The 20604-nt window shown below is 40.3% G+C and overlaps 2 protein-coding genes across 2 annotated transcripts in view; both read left to right on the forward strand.

The window, feature by feature from the left end:
* LOC131233881 (beta-galactosidase 11-like) overlaps positions 1-20604 on the forward strand; it is a 74882-nt gene that overhangs the window by 19463 nt on the left and 34815 nt on the right. The window lies entirely within an intron of this gene.
* Positions 14089-16347, forward strand: LOC131233710 (uncharacterized). Its single transcript, XM_058230496.1, has one exon. It carries the CDS (start codon positions 14089-14091, stop codon positions 16345-16347), a length of 2259 nt encoding a protein of 752 aa, XP_058086479.1.

Here is a 20604-nt window from a genome sequence, read left to right on the forward strand (position 1 = left end):
TGTAATTTGAATCCCCTAACATATCTCAGTAGTTAGGAACAATATTTCCCACAAATTCCAGTAATTAGAACTAATTAGAGGTGAAAATAGAAAATTCCATGATATTCCCAAATGTATAGAGTAATCGAGACCACAAACTGACGGGATCTTGTTTTAAGCAAAGTCCACATGGTCTGATCCAAATTCTAAACCCTGACAATTACAACGATCTCAATGTCCTAATCAAGTAGAAGATCAATATTCGTCAAGGATTAGGGAAGGATACTGATAAATTTACTGCCATGATTATCCCGAACATTGAAAACAGAAAAGGTTATCATATTCTAGATAGTCGGGGACTAAAAAATAAAAATAAAAATATTTATAAAGAAATTCTTCCTTAGGTATTAGTCGTTACTCGATATCTGAATAAACTTCTAATACTAATAACTACTATAGGAAAATGAAATGTAGATGGATATATATATATATATATATATATATATATATATATATATATATATATATCCTTAGTTTTTAGTAATTACTGAAAGGATTTCTAACCTTTAATGGAACCTATGCAACTTAGTCGACCTATATATATATATATATATATATATATATATTCTTAGTTTTTAGTAATTATTGAAAGGATTTCTAACCTCTAATGGAACCTATGCAACTTAGTCGACCTGTTGGATTAGAAATATAAGTGTGGTAATAAAATTTGGCAATAACTTCTTCAAATTCAGGATATGATGGCACACTTGGACTAACGCAAGATAGAGAATACCATTGGGATAGCCCTGCTATTTGTACCGTTAATAATTAGGTTGATAATTATTGAATCTCGAGGATGAGATTCTTCTTTAAGGGGGGTAGATTGTAACACCCCGTACATTTTCGTACTCGGGTGTTACCATAAATACCTAACTTTTGAGCCATGCACCTACACTTTGGTCGTCAGGAGTAATCTCCCTCCATAGATCGAGCCATATGACTAGCAAATTATAAAATCAATAGTCAAGTTTTCCACCTGGATAGTCTCCAGGACACCTAGGACTATGGATGATCCATTCTGAAGCCAGTCATTGAAATTCATAATCATTTGAGATATAATATTATAGAAGCAGTTGCTAAATTTTCTCTATTGGACTAGAAACTGTTGACTCGTGAAAATTTCAAAAGAAAGAAATCCCCCTCTTTCCTTCATTTTTCACCAGCGATAGACGAAGTCCGCTAGTTTGAATTTGGGCACACCATCAGGTCATGGATCGATGATCCAAACCATCAAATCCGGCTAAAACCATGTTTTTCCCACATGTTGGAAGGCACGCACGCACGTATTTGCAATCATTGACATAAAACCGGCGTGCGTGCGACATTTTCCAAAAACAAAAATTCCATTTCTTAGACGAGTTGACAATCCACGTGTGGTTGTCATGGGCAGTCACAACCCTCTATTTCGAGAGATCCCAACCCTCCATGCATTCTGCATTTTAGGGTGTCCGCAACTATAAAAGAGCGAAAGGAATCTTTTTGTTTTCGTGCTGGTACAATCCTATCCACTCCCGCCTTGAACAACATCTCAAACGCATCCTAGCCCTAGAAACTAGGGCATTCTTAAGCCTCTAGCTTGGAGATCTCACACGAGATCTCCATGTTGCGAGAAATCCACTGGTGGCAGAAAATATCGGGACCCCATCAATAAGCAAGGATGTGGTAGTGTTTGATGGGTCCCACAATGAGAAGTGGACTCACCCAAACCATCCAAAAGATGTGGATCGTCAGACGGGGCCCTAGGATGAAAATCGCCATGGTTGGCTGCTCCAACCGACCGAAAAACCCATTTTGTTGGGTGGATCCTGTTATACTGATTAAAGACATCACTTAGGTGGGCTAGAGTCCTAGAAATCCATCCATGCATTTAAACAAGGATACCATTGTAAAATCTATTTTATGTTTTCGCATCTGATAATCTTTGTCTCATTATTATGATAGTTATTGCGAAATATTCCTTATGGATTGTTCCTGATAAACTATGCTTAATTATCTTGATGCTTCCATAAATCTTGGGGGTTATACCTTACTGTGATAGCCATTGACGCTATCAAACCATATTCGGTATGCAGGAGATGCAAATGATACGCATGCTGGTGTTCATGTGGAATAGGAGAGCCAGATGATCTTGCGACTCTTTATTCCTCATTTCATTCGTATTTAATTTGTACTGTCATGTATTGTAAAAATTTAAAACATTAGTTTGTATAAGTTTTCGGGCAGCCACTTGAATATTTTGTTATATATATTTGGATTTTCTGCTTATATTTGATTTGTTTCTATTTTACCAAATTGTTCACTCTGATAAAGAAAAAAAAATGTGTACGTGAAATTTGGAGGTTAACACTCGGATTGTTGGAAATCGAGTAGTGTACTCGGGTTTCGGGAATCAGGGTGTTACATATTCTTAGTTTGAATACGGAATTACTCTCCTTGGGCCCTTCCATATTCTTGTACAAGCTGATTACTCAACTGTATAATGACAACTATCTCGTCTGGAAGAATAGCTGAGAAGTCGATGCTCTTCCTTGATATCCAGATCCAGATGTTGGACTATTGTTAGATTCAACGCTTTCGGGGCCGCTTGAATTGGCACATGCTTGACTGGAGGTGATGCGATTGGTGTAAAGAGATTGATTTCAACAATTCAAGCACTTCTTCTATTCCTGATTGACAATATTACGCCGGTTAATCAAATACAAGGATCCATCAGGCGTGCCAAAAACTGTTAATACTTGGTACAGCCGGTGCACAGTATAAATTTCTGATAGCCAAGTAGTTTTTTCTTTAGGGTCCCACTGGGCATACCAAAAACTATTGTGTGGTTCTATTTCCGGCTGCACTTATGTGAGCGTGTCATAATTGAAATTGCGGCTCAATTCAAACCGAACAATTATAACCCCAAAGCCAAGATAGACAGACATACAATGCATGACCGAGATCTGATGAGATCGGTCGCCTATTTAGCCGCTCAATGTGTAAATAGGATAGACGATATTCAGAGGGTGGGTTCGTCCTATGATGATGGGTTGCACCTTTGTCTAATGCATCCCCGCTATTATTTTCTAAGAAGTATTTTCAAATATCCAAATATACCACACGGATTTGTATAAATCACACGAAATCTATTCTGATTGGCTCTTAAGAGGAATGCCAATAATGGAGATGAATGGTACTAAAAATAAGCTTGCTCTTTATAGTAGTACGTGATAATATTTGAGTTACAATACTATTGAGAAAATAATAGTGAGCCTCGCATGCCCAAACAACTTGGATGAATTGCATCTTTCTTTGCGAAAGACCCACATCCAAAAAAGGATGAGGGGAGGCCAGATACCTACTTCTGAGTAGAGCAGCAACATTCTCCTTGAAAGTAGTAGCCATTATAGTAATCGTCAGCAATGCACCTCTTCTTGCATTCTTCATCACTCGAGCATGTACCGTGCCATTTGCATTCATCTACGAGTACCGTGTTCAAAAAACTACATTAGTTTTCAGGCTTACAACCATAAATGAAAATTTGTAGGTGGCCACAAAAATGAGGCGGGTCACTCAGATACACATACAATTAGAAAGATTGACCAGTAGTGTTATGTTGAATGTTTGCTTTGGCCATCTCATCTGGCACACCATACATAGGCAAACAAAGAGGAATCACATCATCTGTGACCTACATCTTTACATGGTATATATGCATGGGTTTTGCTCAGTTGTGACATGTGGGGTCAATGTTTTAGTGATCCAGACTATCATTGGTTGTGTCTCATCATGGATGGATCATGCCTTAAAATCTTTTCAATCAGAAGATCTTAACCTTCATTTGTTTGTGTTATGGGGAAATCCAACTCGATGAGTTAAGTCCACTACCTACCTCGGAGCTCAGAGGGGAGACCTCGAATGTGTACGACGGATAAGTGGGGCAGAGTCCACCCTCGGCCAAGGCCGAAGCCCGTCTCGACTCCTAGCCGCTATCCTTGTTTAATAACTCGACGAAAACGTTAATCTGCGCACTAGTCATGGTTCGAGGTTTGGAGTCAAGACCACCTTAGTTTGAGACCCAAGGCCGAGGCCAAGGCTAGATGTGGACATTCTGAATGCTGAACTAAGAAACAACCTTACGTGGATACGACCAGACATCTCGCCTGCAGATGCGCTCCTCTAAGACACGATGCGCTACACAATCCCTGGATTACAGACGAAATCTCCACGATCACAATATCCCACTGATTGAGTGAATCTTGCCGAGATTAACGGACGCAGATCACCCAATACACAGGTATAAATATAAGGGGACCCCATTGTTACAGGTACACAAGATCTCGCACCCTCTCTCCACATTCAACTTAGACCCAGATTCCCTGGCCTGACTTAGGCATCGGAGGGTCCCCCAGCTTAGCCAGGGTCTCCTTTGCTCACCTTTGTGCAGGACCAGGGTTCGTCGAAGGTTCATCGCATAGAGTGGAGGGTGGTCCAGATTTTGACATCAACGGTTTGTATCTAAGGAATGGTCTAAATTGCTGAAACTTGTTTCTCCGAACCAAAGATGGGTGCATATTTGATACTCCATTGGGCATGAAATTATCCTTATAAACAAATGGAAAAAAAAAACCCCAATAAAATAGGTGCCTACAAACCAGTGATTTAGCAGAGGAAGCAATTACCCATATAAACAATAATAATAATAATAATAAATAAATAAAAATAAAATAAAAAACAGTAAAAAAAAGTGACTACAAACCTTTTGGCTGTGATTTAGCGGAGGAAGCAAAGCAGAGAAGAAGAGCAACAATAAATACAAATTTAAAATATTTCATTGCTTTCATGCCTGGTATTGCAAGAGCACCTTCTTCAAGTGGAATTCATTGAAATAAGCCAATCTATTTATAAGAGTTCCTTTCTACACCTAAAATGTAATTTTATAAACAATAACTACACCAGCAATACCGCATTATAAACAATAACTACGCCAGCAATACAAAATCTTTATCCTTCTTTGGCAGTGGTATCATTCTATGAATTTCTTTTTTGTTAGCAAGTTGAACTCGAATCTATAATTTCCATTGGTACATAAATTTGGATTATTGATCCGTGGAGTCCCACTGTGGATGGATCGACCCAGATTATGTCACGCCCCAAACCTGGAGATCGGACTCACAAGAACCCCGATCATCGAATCCGGTGCCGACAGCCTTCGTAGTATCCCATTCTCGGCTCTCAGAGCTTATACGCTAAATTCCGATCCTGTGATCCTATAAGGAGGATTTTTTTTTTTTTTTTGTACATTTATCTCGTAATAAGCATAACCACAAGCATACCCAAACATAAAGGCAACATCATCATCACATATCCACTAATATAAACAGTTGAATACAATGCTGAAAGGGGAAATACATATGTCAAAATAAAATCAAAGCTCTAGAAGTCAGCTACATGCTACAAGTTTCACGCTGCTGCAACCTAACATCACCTGCACGCATCTATCATGCATAAGCTTATAGAAAGCTTAGAGGGTGGTGAAAGTGTGTGCACTAAGTGCCAAGTATGCGATACAATGCCATGAATCATACAATGGAGTAAACGGAAATACTAACAAGATACGATATCAGAGTAAGCGGAATTATACTGGTAAGTCCATGAGTCATACAATATCAAAGTACGCAATACAGATCAACTATACAAATGAGGAGTCAAAGAGAGCCAAATATCAGATGCCGAGGTGCAAATGTAATATGTAAATCCTGCTAATTCCGTCTAGGCCATATAAGTGCAGGACATAGTAACTCAAAATGCTAAGTATTGTGGATGCAATATAATATGCCGTGCGAATGAAATGACCATGCTAGAGTGTGAAGTCGGGATGATAGTACGTAGTATCGTAGGCTACGGGGTCCACCACAAAGGACTCCTATCCAAACCAGTCTCATACCTAAATTTGGATAGTCAGACTTAATGTGGTAAACTCCTGATCTCAGGTTAGTCGGGCGCCCACCCGAAATTCTGGCAATGTGAAGGTACACATAACAAATAGTTACGCATCACCAGCCCGAGTGGATAGTGAATGAATGAATGAATGAATATACAATTCCTGCTCACTAAGTTCACATATCAGTAAGGTTACTCTCTGTGGAATCATCGGAGTCTATTACACTTCAAACCAAATTGCCGTCCCATCGCGGGCAACAATGTGAGTGGAAGAAACCTTACTATCTGCCTGCCAATATCGGGCCCGACTCATCGATAGCGGACCCATTCCTCGAGCTGGTCAGACTCAGCCTAACATTGCCCCCTCCTCTCAGACAGGTAAGGCCATACCCCCTTCCAACCGACCACGACACAGTGGGAGACGCGACCTATCGGTATACGGCCCTCATGCACTGATGCATCCACTCGGTTTAGACGTTGGAGCAACCTCTGGAACCAAGAGGGTTTTGGAACTTTCACCTAAGGATATCTATAGCACCCCATGTAGAACAGATTTTCGGTGTCCCATCTGGCCATCCACGATATGCATGTGGAGGCTACAGCCCTGATGTCGCTAGGGCGTACGGTAATCATAATCACACAATGCGAGATGCATGAGTCACACAGTCCAATCATGCATCGATCTTACGCATACCGTGCGCTCATGTGGGGTAACTCAGCCCATCAGGGAGTCCCATGAACAACCTGCCCCATGACATATGCAACAGTCAACCACATCTCATATCAAACATGCAGATGATGCGTATGGGCATGTATCATGATGCTATGCTGTCACATACTCATAATCGGTATCAATAACCGGCATCAACAATCGGCCTCGACAATCATCCTCGAGAATGTGGACATTTAACCAACATTGCCCCCAAGGGGTGGCCCACAATGAGCCTAACATATAGTGGACCATGGCCTCACAAAGGGCTTGATATACAACACTATGGGCCTCACTCAAGAGCTTAATACACATCACGATGGACCTTTCACATGGGCCTAACGTACATCACAATGGGCTTCATCGCCCAGCCCTCAATTACATCACAATGGGCCTCACCACATAGGCCTCATATACATCACATTGGGCCTTAAATACGGGCTGAATACACATCACAATGGGTCTCGACAATTGGCCTCGGCAATCGAAATCAGCCTCAACAATCGAAATCGGCCTCAACACTCGGAATCGGCATCGACATTCGACCTCGACAATCGGAATAGGCCTATACAATCGGTTTCGACAAATCAGAATCGGCTTCGATACTCGGCCTCGACAATCGGATCGGCCTATACAATCGGCCTCGACAAATCAGAATTGACCTCGATACTCGGCCTCGACAATCAAAATCGATCGATAATAGGAATCGGCGAATCGGTCACGACAATCGAAGTTGATCGATAATCAGAATCGGTAAAATCGGTCATGTCAATTGGAATCGACAATCGGTCACAACAATCGGAATCGGTCGATAATCAGAATCGGTAAATCGGTCACGTAAATCGGAATCTGCAATCGGTCACGACAATCGGAATCGGTCGATAATAAGAATCGGTAAATCAGTCACGTCAATCGGAATCGGCAATCGGTCACGACAATCGATAATCAGAATCGGTAAATCGGTCACGTAAATCGGAATCGATCGATAATCAGAATCGGTAAATCGGTCACAACAATCGGAATCGGCAATCGGTCACGACAATCGAAATCAGTAAATTAGTCACGACAATCAGAATCGATCGATAATCAGAATTGGTAAATCAGTCACGTTAATCGGAGTCTACAATCGGTCACAACAATCGGAATCGGTCGATAATCAGAATCGGTAAATCGGTCACGTCAATCGGAATCGGCAATCGGTCACGACAATCGGAATCGATCGATAATCAGAATTGGTAAATCAGTCATGACAATTGGAATCGATCGATAATCAGAATCGGTAAATCGGTCACGTCAATCGGAGTCGGCAATCGATCACGACAATCGGAATCGGTAAATCGGTCACGTCAATCGAAATCGGCAATCGGTCACAACAATCAGAATCGATCGATAATCAGAATCGGTAAATCGGTCATAACAATAAGAATCGATCGATAATCAGAATTGGTAGATTGGTCACGTCAATCGGAGTCGGCAATCGGTCATGACAATCGGAATCGGTCGATAATCAGAATCGGTAAATCGGTCATGTCAATCGGAATCGGTCGATAATCAGAATCTGTAAATCAGTCACGTCAATCGGAATCGACAATCAGTCACGACTATTGGAATTGATCGATAATCAGAATCGATAAATCGGTCACGACAATCAGAATCGATCGATAATCAGAATTGGTAAATCGGTCACGACAATCAGTATCATTCTATGAATTTCTTTTTTGTTAGCAAGCTGAACTCGAATCTATAATTTCCATTCGTACATAAATTTGGATTATTGATCCGTGGAGTCCCACTGTGGATGGATCGACCCAGATTATCTCCATTATGGGACATTCCTAGCCCTCTCTCATTGGTCTTGCAAATCGAAGGTTAACAACGGTCCAAATTTGCTAAAAAGAGCTCCGATTAGCATCTTCCATTTCAAGTTATATTTTGGCTTGGTCCATCCACATTGAGGGCCATCAGATCAATGGTCTAGATCACTAAACCACGGCCACCTAAGTTTTAAATAAGCACCATCGAGACTATGGGGACCATAATTTTTTTATTTTATTTTAAAAAAAGCCCTACTACAACAGCATTCGGTGCCCATTTTTTAGGCAAATGATCATGCACATCATGTACGTGGAACCCTCTCCAGTACCTGTTTTACCACAGCACGTAAAATCTGTGGGTCCACCAGTTGTATATGTAAAATCTACTCTGTCCATCATCTGCTATCCTCGATTCTAGGCCCTGTTGATAAAAATAAGCCACATCCACAAGTTAGGTGGACCAGAATACAAAGGGAACAATGCAGATACGATGACAACCATAGGGTTATGTGTGTGGTCATCTTGATGTGTATCTTCCATCAGACCCGTTAATCAGATGTAAATTATCACGATGAAGTAAATAAACAAAAATCGGCCTGATTCAAACCTCAGGCAGGCCACATCGCATGAATTTATCAGTTTTAGGAGGTGTTTTTTTTTTTTTTCTCGTTGGTGTGTCCTACAATTGCGTCCTACCCGCCTGTCTCTGGCCGCGAATGGGCAGTTATGTGGGCTGGCCCACCGTGATGTATCTGTTTATCCAAGCTGTTCATCCCTTTTCTCATATCATTCTATGGCATGAACAAAAAAATGAGGTAGATCCAACACTCAAGTGGACCATACCAAATAATAAGCTCGGTTGCATTAAATGCAAGAGTCATCTGTGGTGTAGTCCATTTGAGCGTTGGATCTACCTCATTTTTGTGTTCATGCATTAAAATGCTATAAGAAAATAGGATAGAGGGCATGGATAAACTGATACATCACGGTGGGCCTGCGCACATAGCTGCCCTTTCGGGGTTAGAGACTAGTCGGGTTAGTAAGTGATCTGGACAAAACCTCTAACCAGGTACAGGTGTCTATCTGCGTTGGACGTGACACCAGTTTGCTAGATTACATGATACGTCAGAGGATACATCCATACTCTAGCCATTGGATCAGGTGATTTTGAAGGATCCAATCTGTTTACCGTGAATGATGGATGCTCGGAAAAATTGTGAAGTTAAAATATTTTAATCTTTTAATTATTCAAAAGTTATGTGACCGTTCGTATATATATATATATTTTTAAAGAGTTTCTATTTATTTAATTATTTTTGTCTATTTATCCTCTAAGGCGAGGCCCATCATATAAATAATCCGGATCATTGAAAGTTGACCCAGATTCAAAGCTGAAGTGATGCCATATCCATACCTGTTGATTTTTATATGAAACTCGTATGCACAGGCAATCACATCTACAATCAGCCATAGATGTTAGGCCGCCAATCTAACATTTACAAACACTATCCATCGGCTTTACCATGTCGTTTTTGTTGGGGGCTTTGCATAAAACCTTAGGATCTAGCCTCCTGAAACAAATCAGAATTATGGAATAATAATGAAATGAACTAAATCAAAACATAAACCACACCACACCAAAGATTTTTACGTGAAAAACCCTCAAAGAGGTAAAAACCACGGGACCTCTTCCAGATCAACAATCCACTATAAAGCAGAATGTTACTACCGATCACAAGCACACACCGCTTAGATCAAACCTTCTTCACTCACATAGGAGTGGATAAACAATAAGAGAACAAAAGAAAAATGGAGAGATGAAGCGATGAGATATGGTAGATCACCTCTACAAGTATAGCCTCCCTTCCACAAGCTTCCTCTCTCTCTAACCTTTGATAGCCCTAAGCCATCTTAGAAAACCTTTATGAAACCTTATAATACCCTGGAATACACACCAATCCTGCATACACCTCTTTATATAAGAATAGAAAGAGGTAGAATCCAAATAAGAAACAAAATCCGCAGAACTGTGTCTGCGTAACTCTTCGATGATATCGAAGGTCTCTCGATAACAACCTTCGATATCATCGACGGTCCTTCGATGATATTGAAACAGGACCAAAACTGTCCAGTGACCAGGGGTGAAAATTCTGATAATTATCGATGTCATCGAAGGTCTCTCGATGACAGCCTTCGATATCATCTAAAGTCCATCGATGATATCAAGACAGGACAAAAACTGTCCAGTGACCAGCAGTGAAAAATTCGACATGCATCAATGATGTCGAAACTGGTTCAATTTCATCGAAACCAGCAATGAGGAGAAAATCCTCATCAGTTCTATCATGCAAGCCTAAAAATGAAGTAGATCCAAGGCTTCAGTGGACCACACCATAGGAAGTAGTGTTGAGGGTCAAATATTGCATATTAGACCCCAGTTATTACCTAATTTTACGAACTTGATACCGTTTAATGCTCTATTTCAATCGTGTTTGTGCTGCAAGGTGAATTTAGGAGCTTGGACTGAAAAAAAAGTGCTAAATATATGAATCTGACGCTCTAGAATCACCAAAGCAAGGGACGGACCCTAAGGGACCGAGATTGATAGATTTACACGTAAGAGATCCGAGAAAATCAAGAAACTGAAGCTTAAGTGGCCTAAAAAAGGGTCCAAAATGTGAAATCACAGGGTTCCCGCCATCCGATTGGCTTGAAAATGTATATATGGCCTAAGGACTATAAATTAACCGTACACATAGAATTTAAACCATTGGATCCCTGTGAAAGAGGCCCAGTGGACAGATCAGCCAATAAACTGAATTTTTGGCCCACCTGATCTCTGGATATACTTCAATTTTGGACTCAACGCCTTAAATGATATGAAAGAATGGATGGACGGAGCGGATTTCATATATATATATATATATATATATATATATATATATATATATATATATATATATATATATATATATATATATATATATATATATATATATATATCATGATTAGGCCCACGAGAGAAGCCCATACGGTGGCTTTGGAAGGTAAATGGTGCCAGAGACATGGAGACGCGTCTCCTTCTCCTTCTCCAGCACGGACGACCAGCGGACGCACGTGGTCCGTCCGGTTTTGGCCAGTGGACCCCACTCATTGCTTGGATCACTGATCAGGACCGTAAATTCCGTCTCTATGGGAGGCAAGACCTTCTCCTAGGTGTCTTTTTTGTCTCTTGCAAACCTACACATATTCCAGCCGTTCAAACGTAAGATAGACGGTGATAAGAAGAGTCCATGGGCCACACCAAATTCGAGCCATAACGCGTCATAACTGAACAGTTTTTCAGGAGGATTACAATGGACGGTGTGGATTTTCCAACTGACCTCAATCATGGGTCCCACCAAACACATCATCGCTTCTCTGTTTACGCCAGAACAGAGCTCGCGACTGCCGTCCGTTGGGAGGATGTGTGGCCTACATTCATCATCCTGATGGATGATCCGAACCATCCCACCTACTCAGGAGGAGAAATCGACCAAACCCTGATCCTTTCCATCCATCCATGCACAAGAACAGGAGTGCACAGTCCAGATCTTTCTCCATACGTTGATCAACGCCGTGGCCCACAAAAAACTCAGATCCTCTTCAAATTTGGCATGATATCCTAAATCAACCTCACAGAGCTAATGGACGACTCTAATGAGACGTGAAGTCACTACAAGTGGGCCCCACAGACACCATCGACTCTAATACCCTACATGTGTCCGCTTTCTGCTGCGAAAGAAGGGACAGTCCTCCACCCCAGCCGACCTACATCAGGTATAAAAGGATGAGGGAGGGAGTAGGGAAGGAGGCTAATCAAGGAGGGGACGGGACTTGGAGCAGAGAGAGAGAGTAATATTTATTTTTATTTTGTTTATTTCTAAAGTTTCTTTTTGTGTTTAGCCTAATCATGTCTATTTTAGGCTAAACCTCTTAGCTAGGGCTAAGAGGTAAAGCTTGTAGTGTGATGAAGAGACTTTTATTTGTACCTTTTGTTTAGACTGAACTGATGTTGATTTTAGTTTAATTAAGGGAATGTTTTTAGTTTTTAATGGTCTGTTGTGACTAAAATTACAATGGGTCTGCGATCGCTTTAAGCATGTTCCTTTCTTTTTTATGTTTATGACGTCAGGAAGCCCTGTTGTTCACCATCGTCTCTTGGGCATGGTCGGATGACGGTACCCTTCCTAACCTTCATACATTGTTGATTGATTATTAATTGGTTTAATTATGTTGTTTGCTTTGTCTCCTGGGCATAATTTGGTGATGGAATCCATTCTAATTCATATACCTTTCATCTCTTGAAAACTATATCAAAGGAAGTTCAGTCTTGATTTCCATTGTTACACTCTTCAACTAGATGAAGATGGGATTCTAAGTCCAGTTGAGTTCTTAAAGCAGACATAAGATCTTCTTGATCTCTACAAGTGGATCCTCTGAATCCCTAGTTTCCTTCCCCTAAATTCTTTAAGTTTTAGATAATTATTTCATCATTATTTCTCAAATTACAGTCGATTTAGATTTCATCTTAGTCTAGTTCTAGTTCTACTTAGTTTCAGATTACGTACAGGTTTTAGTCCCTTGAGAATCGACCTCAGTCTCACCGAGTATATTACTATATCACAACCCTATACTTGGGGTGTGAATAAGTAGCATTGGTAGTGACACATACCATTGAAGCCTTCCTAAAGCCTACCATGATAGATAAGTGCCATCCAACCTGTCCATAAGGTCACATAGGCCTGAATGAAGGGAAAACAAATATCAGCTCATCCTAAAACTTCTAAAGCTCCCCAGAAGCTTTCAACGGTAAGAGTTTAATCTTCACTTAAGTTTTGGTTCTATCTAGTTTTTATTTATTTATTTATTTTTTAAGCTTATACAATGAAACCATAGGGGCAAAGTTGATAGACACGCGGGTATTATCCATGCATCACGGTGGCCCCTCATGAGTTTTGGATATGCTTGATTTTTAGACTCTTATCCTGTTGAAGTCTTGCAAAACAGATAGACGAGAGCAGATTTGTCCGGCCCTACAGTATCCGCACACAAGAACATCGGTGTCACAGGCAATCCGTTACTGTTGCTTTTGTAATCTTCTGTTTGTATGGTTACTGGGCTTTCTTTCTTAATATAAATATGAAGCCGGTTCCTTGTGAAGGCATTGTGGAATAAGCATATTCTATTATAAGATGCATGTGGGGCCCACTGCAGATATTGCATTCAATCTTTCACAAGGTCTTCCCACATTGAAAATTGGACGCCCAAAAAAAATACTTCAGTTGTTATCAATTATTTTTTATGGTGTGACCCACTTAATAATTAGAAGACGCGTGGTTTTTGGAACATCCCATCATCGTATTCAGCTCCCTTAATATGTCGATTAGATGAAATGCACACAACAACATGATGAACCCGATGTAGGTATAAGCAGGTGAATACGTGAATAGGCAAGTGAATAACTTTTCGAGGGCAGCTGACTCACTCGTAGAGGAGCCGGCCTCTGTTACTCAAGAATCAAGAAAACTCAAATGAGAGACTAGAATCAACAGATACCAGACGATGACAACAGTGAGAGGAGAAACGGAATGTCCGTATAACGAAACAAGATACAGTGAGCCGATGCCATGGATCGGCTTGTACGTCGCAGCAGCTTCTATAGCCTGCGTTCTTGCCATGAAAGGTGATATCATTTCCGGGTTCCACAATCGAAAACTCTGGATACCATGCAGATTCTTCTCTCTCAACGCCACTTCCTTGATCCTTATATCAATCGCGACAAAGTTGCCTGTTGATCTGAATACTCCAATGCCTCGGATTCAGGATCAGTTCACCAAACTAAGCGGCACCGTCCTGATTTGCACGACGATGGCCAATTTCATGCCGTCTTTAGGAACAATGGAAGATTCCCAGGTGATCTTGAACGTCGTCCCATTGGGAATTCTAGTCATTACGATAATTGTCAATGTCTGCATTGAGATGGTTACCCGTGTAATTTTTGCCTTTAGGCTGGAACACATCACAATCCTGTTTTTCATGATAATCATGCTCCTGATTTTTTGTTCCTCCGCTTTAGTGGTTTCAACCACAAAACAGTTGCTCAGACAACAATACGAGCTGAAATACCAGCAAGCATCGGATGACATGGCTGAGATATCAACGGTTATAATGTTGAGAAACGATGTAAGGAAATGTTGGATGATGGCTCATTGTTGTAGTCCTCAGCATGTTCTGAGTCGCTCTGCAATGTGCACCGCCTCTGGAGCTTTCTGTCTCTTGGGTGCACTTGTTTTAACCTTGGCCTTCACCAGATCATTTTGGATGTCTGAGTGTTCGAATGACGAATCTGATTATAAGTGGTCGACTTTCTTTGTTTCTCTTTGTCAATTATCTGCAGTATGGGTTGCAACTGTAGCCCCTGCTTGGAGATGGTTTAACGTCGTCAATTCGAAATGTCTTGAGATAAAATCATGGGATGAATTCAAAGGCGAGTTTAAGGTTGAGAGTTATTGGATCCAGAGATTGAAGGAATGGAAAGACCGCCCCTTAACTTTTGAAATTGGGAACAGACGATATCGAAAGATCGTCCATGGCTCAAGAAATCTAGTCCTCAATGTCTGTCTATGTCTGCAAATTGCTATAGTTTTAACAAGCAAATCTGTACGACTAGTATCTATACTGTCCGTCAACTTGCTCAAAAAGACGCTATTCTGCTTCCCCTGCATCATACTGCCAAGGTTGTTCAAGACATGCAAAAGTGTTTCAAATGACGAAATGAGGTCTTCTTCTGGTACAGAGATAGACCTGAGAGATTTCGTATTGCATCTCGAGGGTGAAGAAAAATTGGTCCAGTTGATTATGAAACAAGGCTATGTGGACACAGAGAAATGGATCTGCAGAGGTAGAAAGAACCGACTAATGCATCTTACGGATCTTTTAAAGAAATGTACAATTTCAGAAGGCTTCAAGGGAGTGGGCGAATTTGACAGCGATCGAGTTTCCTCAGTAGGTTCACAGGAACCTCCTCCTAACTGCTGGGCTCTGACTTTGGTAACCCTTACGAGCATAGCCATTGCAATTCCTTGCATTGGCCAAGATCTGATGGAATCGCTGATACTAGGGGTAAATGAAGGCCTTCGATATGTGAGACTTGTAGAGAAGAAGCTGGATTTGAATGGGCCAGTAAACATGATCGACGCAGCAGATACAGTCTGGCTAGGTATTGATCTTTACCATCGATGGCTAGATGTGGATCTTGCTGCATTGGCCGGTGAAGATAACGATGCCAAGAAGATAATCGAACACCTTGCAGAGATTGGAAAGAATTGCATTCTGGAGTTTGAAAAGAGCACAGCGACTGTGGGCATAAACACGAAAAGCACTCTGAAGTGGACAGCCAAGGCATTGGCAGGCAATTCTCTGTATAGAATCTGTCAAACTATTCTCGAGGACTACGAAAACAAATTTGAAAGGGTGGAAGAACTGTTAAAATGGTTGTGCATAACAATTTCTGATATATTAGGTGCTTGTCTTACCAACTTACCGCGCGTGATATCCATGGAATGCTTTTCCAGTGCGATCGAAGCAAAGGAAGACAGCATCAGGAAAGCAGCTTCTCTTCTTGGTGAAGCTGAAAACATACTGGATACTCTCGGACACCAAGCGATTCAAGATCTGGGCATTTATCAATTTGCCTACATCGATGACTGGCGTGCGAGCAAGCTGAAGAATAAGAAACCATTGCGCTTCCCTTCCGCTACTTCCAATGATGATATGTCTAGAGCTACTTTAGGTGAAGTACGTTTATCTATTGAGTGCTAGGGATCAGATGCTTTTAATTCAAGGATATAAAGGTAAGTCATTATTTATGGTTTCAATCTAGTTGATCACCAAATCTAGATATGACCCGGCCCATAGATCATATCTAGATCCTTAAATTAATCTCCTTGTATTGGGTTAGAATAAATGCTAAATACAGGAATGTGTGATTATATCGAGTCTCAATTCAAAGCAATATGGTGTTTGGATGCAAAAGCTAATTGCATTGCAAAAATAACTTTAAGCAAAATGGTTTAAAATATTAGCCATGATTCACGGTATTCACAACGACAAAGTAGCATTCAAATTGCAAATAACTTCGTTTAAGTCCACCTTAAGAGTAACAATCAACAGTTGCATATCATCATTTCTCTGTCTCATCTATATCATTATGGCCCAAAATTTAAAAATGTCATAATATTCTTGTGGAAAAATGATGAAACGATGGTTGTCAGGATATTCTCAAAAACACTTGGCCCTGACCGGTATCTTGTTATTGTACTGTGATATTATTCTTTTTTAGCATAACTATGTTTAGAAGTAAATATGTTATTAACGATATAAGTATAATTATTAGCTTTTTTTCTCAACCTCTCCATGAGATTCGCGTATAGATGTATTAGCTGTGGGTTTCACTGAATCTGGATAGATTTTGGATCTGAGCATTCATACGCTACTGTTCATATCGACCAAGCAACTAAAATCATATAAACATTATGTTCTAGATCCCTCCATGAGGTTTGAATATGGATGTCTTAGTTATGGGTTTCACTGGATCTAGATAGACTTCAAATCTGAGCTAGCCTTCACATGCTATTGCCTGTATCAATTGAGCATATAATATTCTATGTTTACGAAATACATATGCTTTATGACTTACCAGGTATCTAAATCACATTACATTAGAAACCTGAGTAAATTTTAATTTTATATCTATAATCACATATATCCATCGTTTAACTCATGCAACCATTAGACGGTCCGACCCTGACACCTAGTGGGCTGCCTGAGGGGGAAATTTTTTTATTCAACATTCACATGAAGACAAATAATCCAGTGGCTGAGCATGAGGAAACCTTTCCATGCACGTAGTTACAAATCACCCAATCCAATTTTAATGGTCCCGATCCGATTTACTAGACCATTGAGAGATCAGGTCAAGATTGGGTCTCACCTTTTGAACATGGTTAAAACTTCGGGCTCAGTCAATTTGAGTTGGGTCCATGTGATGGATCCAGTTAAAGTTGAGTATGGTTAAAATCAGGTCTAGGTAGGAACCAGTTAGTTTTAACAGGAAATTAATATTTAACAGTTTTAATAGTAAATTAATATTTAGTAAAAGAAATAAAGTTTCCTAAGCCACACATATGTAAGAGAGCCCATTTACACGCCATACATATATAAAAGTGGCACCATAATTTAAGAACTCGAAAACTCAATCTAACTCGCTTACAGACCAGGTGTGTGTTAAGTGGCGCTTTAGTTTCTGAACCTGGAAACTCGACTCAACTTGATGTTCATTTAGGTCGGGTCAACTCGAAGGCTCGATCCAACTCAACTCGAAGACACGATATATGAATTAAACTTTCACGATTAGCAAAGGTGTATTTAAATTAATTAAATTTCAAGTATTCAAACATATATAAGAAACAGAGCAGCAAAGTCATGCTTTCCTTGCTGGTTGGGATGTTTGTTTCTTTTTGTGGAGGTCGTCTTCACACACACACAATGATTCACTCAGACCAAGTTCTTGAAATCCTGAAACCTTGATCATGGGTCCTTGTACTCATTGTGGTGAAAAACCAATGGTGTGGTGCCTGAGTGCATGGGTGTGTGTGGGGGTGTGAGTTCATGTAAATTAAAATTAAAATTATTTGAAAAAAAAAAAAAAACCCTGATGGGCTCCTGACAGGTACTTGAACCTATCGCATCTAAGTCTGGGTCTTGAAGAACAAGCAGACCGAAAGGACCTGGGCCTGCCTTCTGAGACATGCTTTCTGCAGTCGGGATCACCTAATTAGCAAGAAGCGTGCCTTTAGCATTTGTAGGTATATCCTATATTGCGGTCAAAGGAACTATAGCTATGACACAAATAAGCTGTTCCCACTATACACATGACACGTACTTTAAATCTGAACCGCCAATTAAAAAAAAATTAAAAAATTCCACTTAATTGGAGAAATCTTTTACTAATGGCCATTTTTTGTTGAATTTGCACCTTTTCCAAGTTTCCAATTTTACAGTCCAATAGCTGTCCACTAATTGACTAGTTAAATCATATTTTCGGTGCATGTTTCGGGCAATAATCCAATCAAAGCGTGTCCCTGTATTTGACGGTTTGGATTTGCGGTACGGGCCTCTATTAAAATGTTACAACTCACCTGTATCCAAGCTACAGCGCATTTAGCAGCATGGCACCATCGAACGAGAAAGGAAATTAGAAAAGAAAAAAAAAACACACGCTCCAGGAGAATAAGGTGGCATGCGTGCATCCGAAGAATCAAATTTGTGGGCCCACTGCGAATGGTTGATGATAATCCCAAAACTACAATGAAGATACAGATGATCAAACTGTCCGATTGATTGCCATCATATGGACGGTGAAAATGAATATAACATGCCTAACTAAATGAACTGCGAAGATGAATATGAAGGGCCCGTATTTAATGTACGAATGTCCACTGATAGGGATTGAGAATGTCCTATCCATCCTACGTTGGATGTACACTAGATGCAATAGGGGGTGCCAAGTTTTGTTAGGCCTCATTGGGAAATTTGTTGCTTTTGTACTCTTCTGCTTGTATGCTTACTGGACTTTCTAAATGTAAATATGAATCAGGTTCCTGTAGAAGCCATTGTGAAATAAGCATACTCCACATAAGCTGTGTGGGGCCCACCACTGAGTGGGTATGGCATCCTTCCATAAGGGTCACCCTACCTTGAAAGTTAGATACCCAAAAAAGAAAGGCCAATTCAATAATTGTGTGAGCCATCACGGAATGTTGTTAATTCTTTTCTATGACGCGGCTCACCTAATAAATAGAGAGGCATGACTGTTAGAGCATCTCATCACCATATTAATCTCCCATGATGTCTGGTTTTAATGCAGGGAGGGACGTGATAAGGTCGATCATCTTCTCATTAGGGGATAATTACTCCAAATCCACGCAGTTCTCTGGACTCCTCACAAAGATTCCTAAAAACGTGACGTACTATAAATAGTAAACTTACTATTTATAGACTCCCATGATTCCTACTAGACTTCATGATGTTTAACGAAAAATAATAAGTATCTAATTTGGTCTAACCACGTTATTCTTCTAGTTTTTCTAAGCCCTATTCATGTTGGGCATGACTCTTACAACTAAAAGGATTAAAAGTTATGACCAAATTAAAGCTTACTATTTATAGTAAAAACAAAAATAAAATGAACCTTTCACTGTCGATCTGATGGAATCTCGCAAATCCGACGTGGGCAACCCGGCTTTGCTTGGTTGGCTGGCTAAAGTAGCTTCTCCTACCCAAAATCATATATGATTCATTGAAAAACTCATTCTGGGTTGCAAGATATGACTGTTTGAAGGTTCTGACGGTTTGGATCATTTTCACTTCCGATCGGGCCTTCTCTGGTCCATCATTGCCATGAAAGTGCCTGTGACCCGCTCCATATCCAGTTTCAATGGAATACCCACAACATAATGAGCCCCACCTACGCATAAGCATGTAAATATATAAATAGCCAAGTGAATAACTTTTCAGAAGGCAGGTGCGTGAATCAATCATACAGGAGCCAGCCTTGATATAAGAATATTACCTCTTACTAAGAAAGACATGAAAAATAAAATGAGAGACTAGTATACAGCGTGGATCAAAGATAGTAGAAATTAGAGGAGAGATGGAAGCATGACACTACGCCAAACACGTGAATTTGACGCGGTTGTTTCGTGGCATGGTCCGTCACAAAAATTTATGGGATATGTGACGGATTTGTGACAGTTTCAGTCCGTCGCAAATAAATGACGGGTCTTCGGAACTATAAATCCGTTGCTTAACTACGAAAAAACCCATGAATTATTTGTCATTATAAAATTTGGCAATAGATATGGTCCGTCGTTGCTCTTAGGAGAAGCGACGACTTCAAATCTGTCGTTGCTTTTTGAATCTGTTGCACTCGATAGCCATTCAAAAAAAATAAATATTCATAAGATTATTTAATAAGAACCCCATTCACCAAAGATTAGCCTGAATAAGAAGCTGAAC

This window comes from Magnolia sinica, chromosome 18 (genome assembly GCF_029962835.1).
Source record: "Magnolia sinica isolate HGM2019 chromosome 18, MsV1, whole genome shotgun sequence".
In the NCBI taxonomy this organism is placed as follows: Eukaryota; Viridiplantae; Streptophyta; class Magnoliopsida; order Magnoliales; family Magnoliaceae; genus Magnolia; species Magnolia sinica.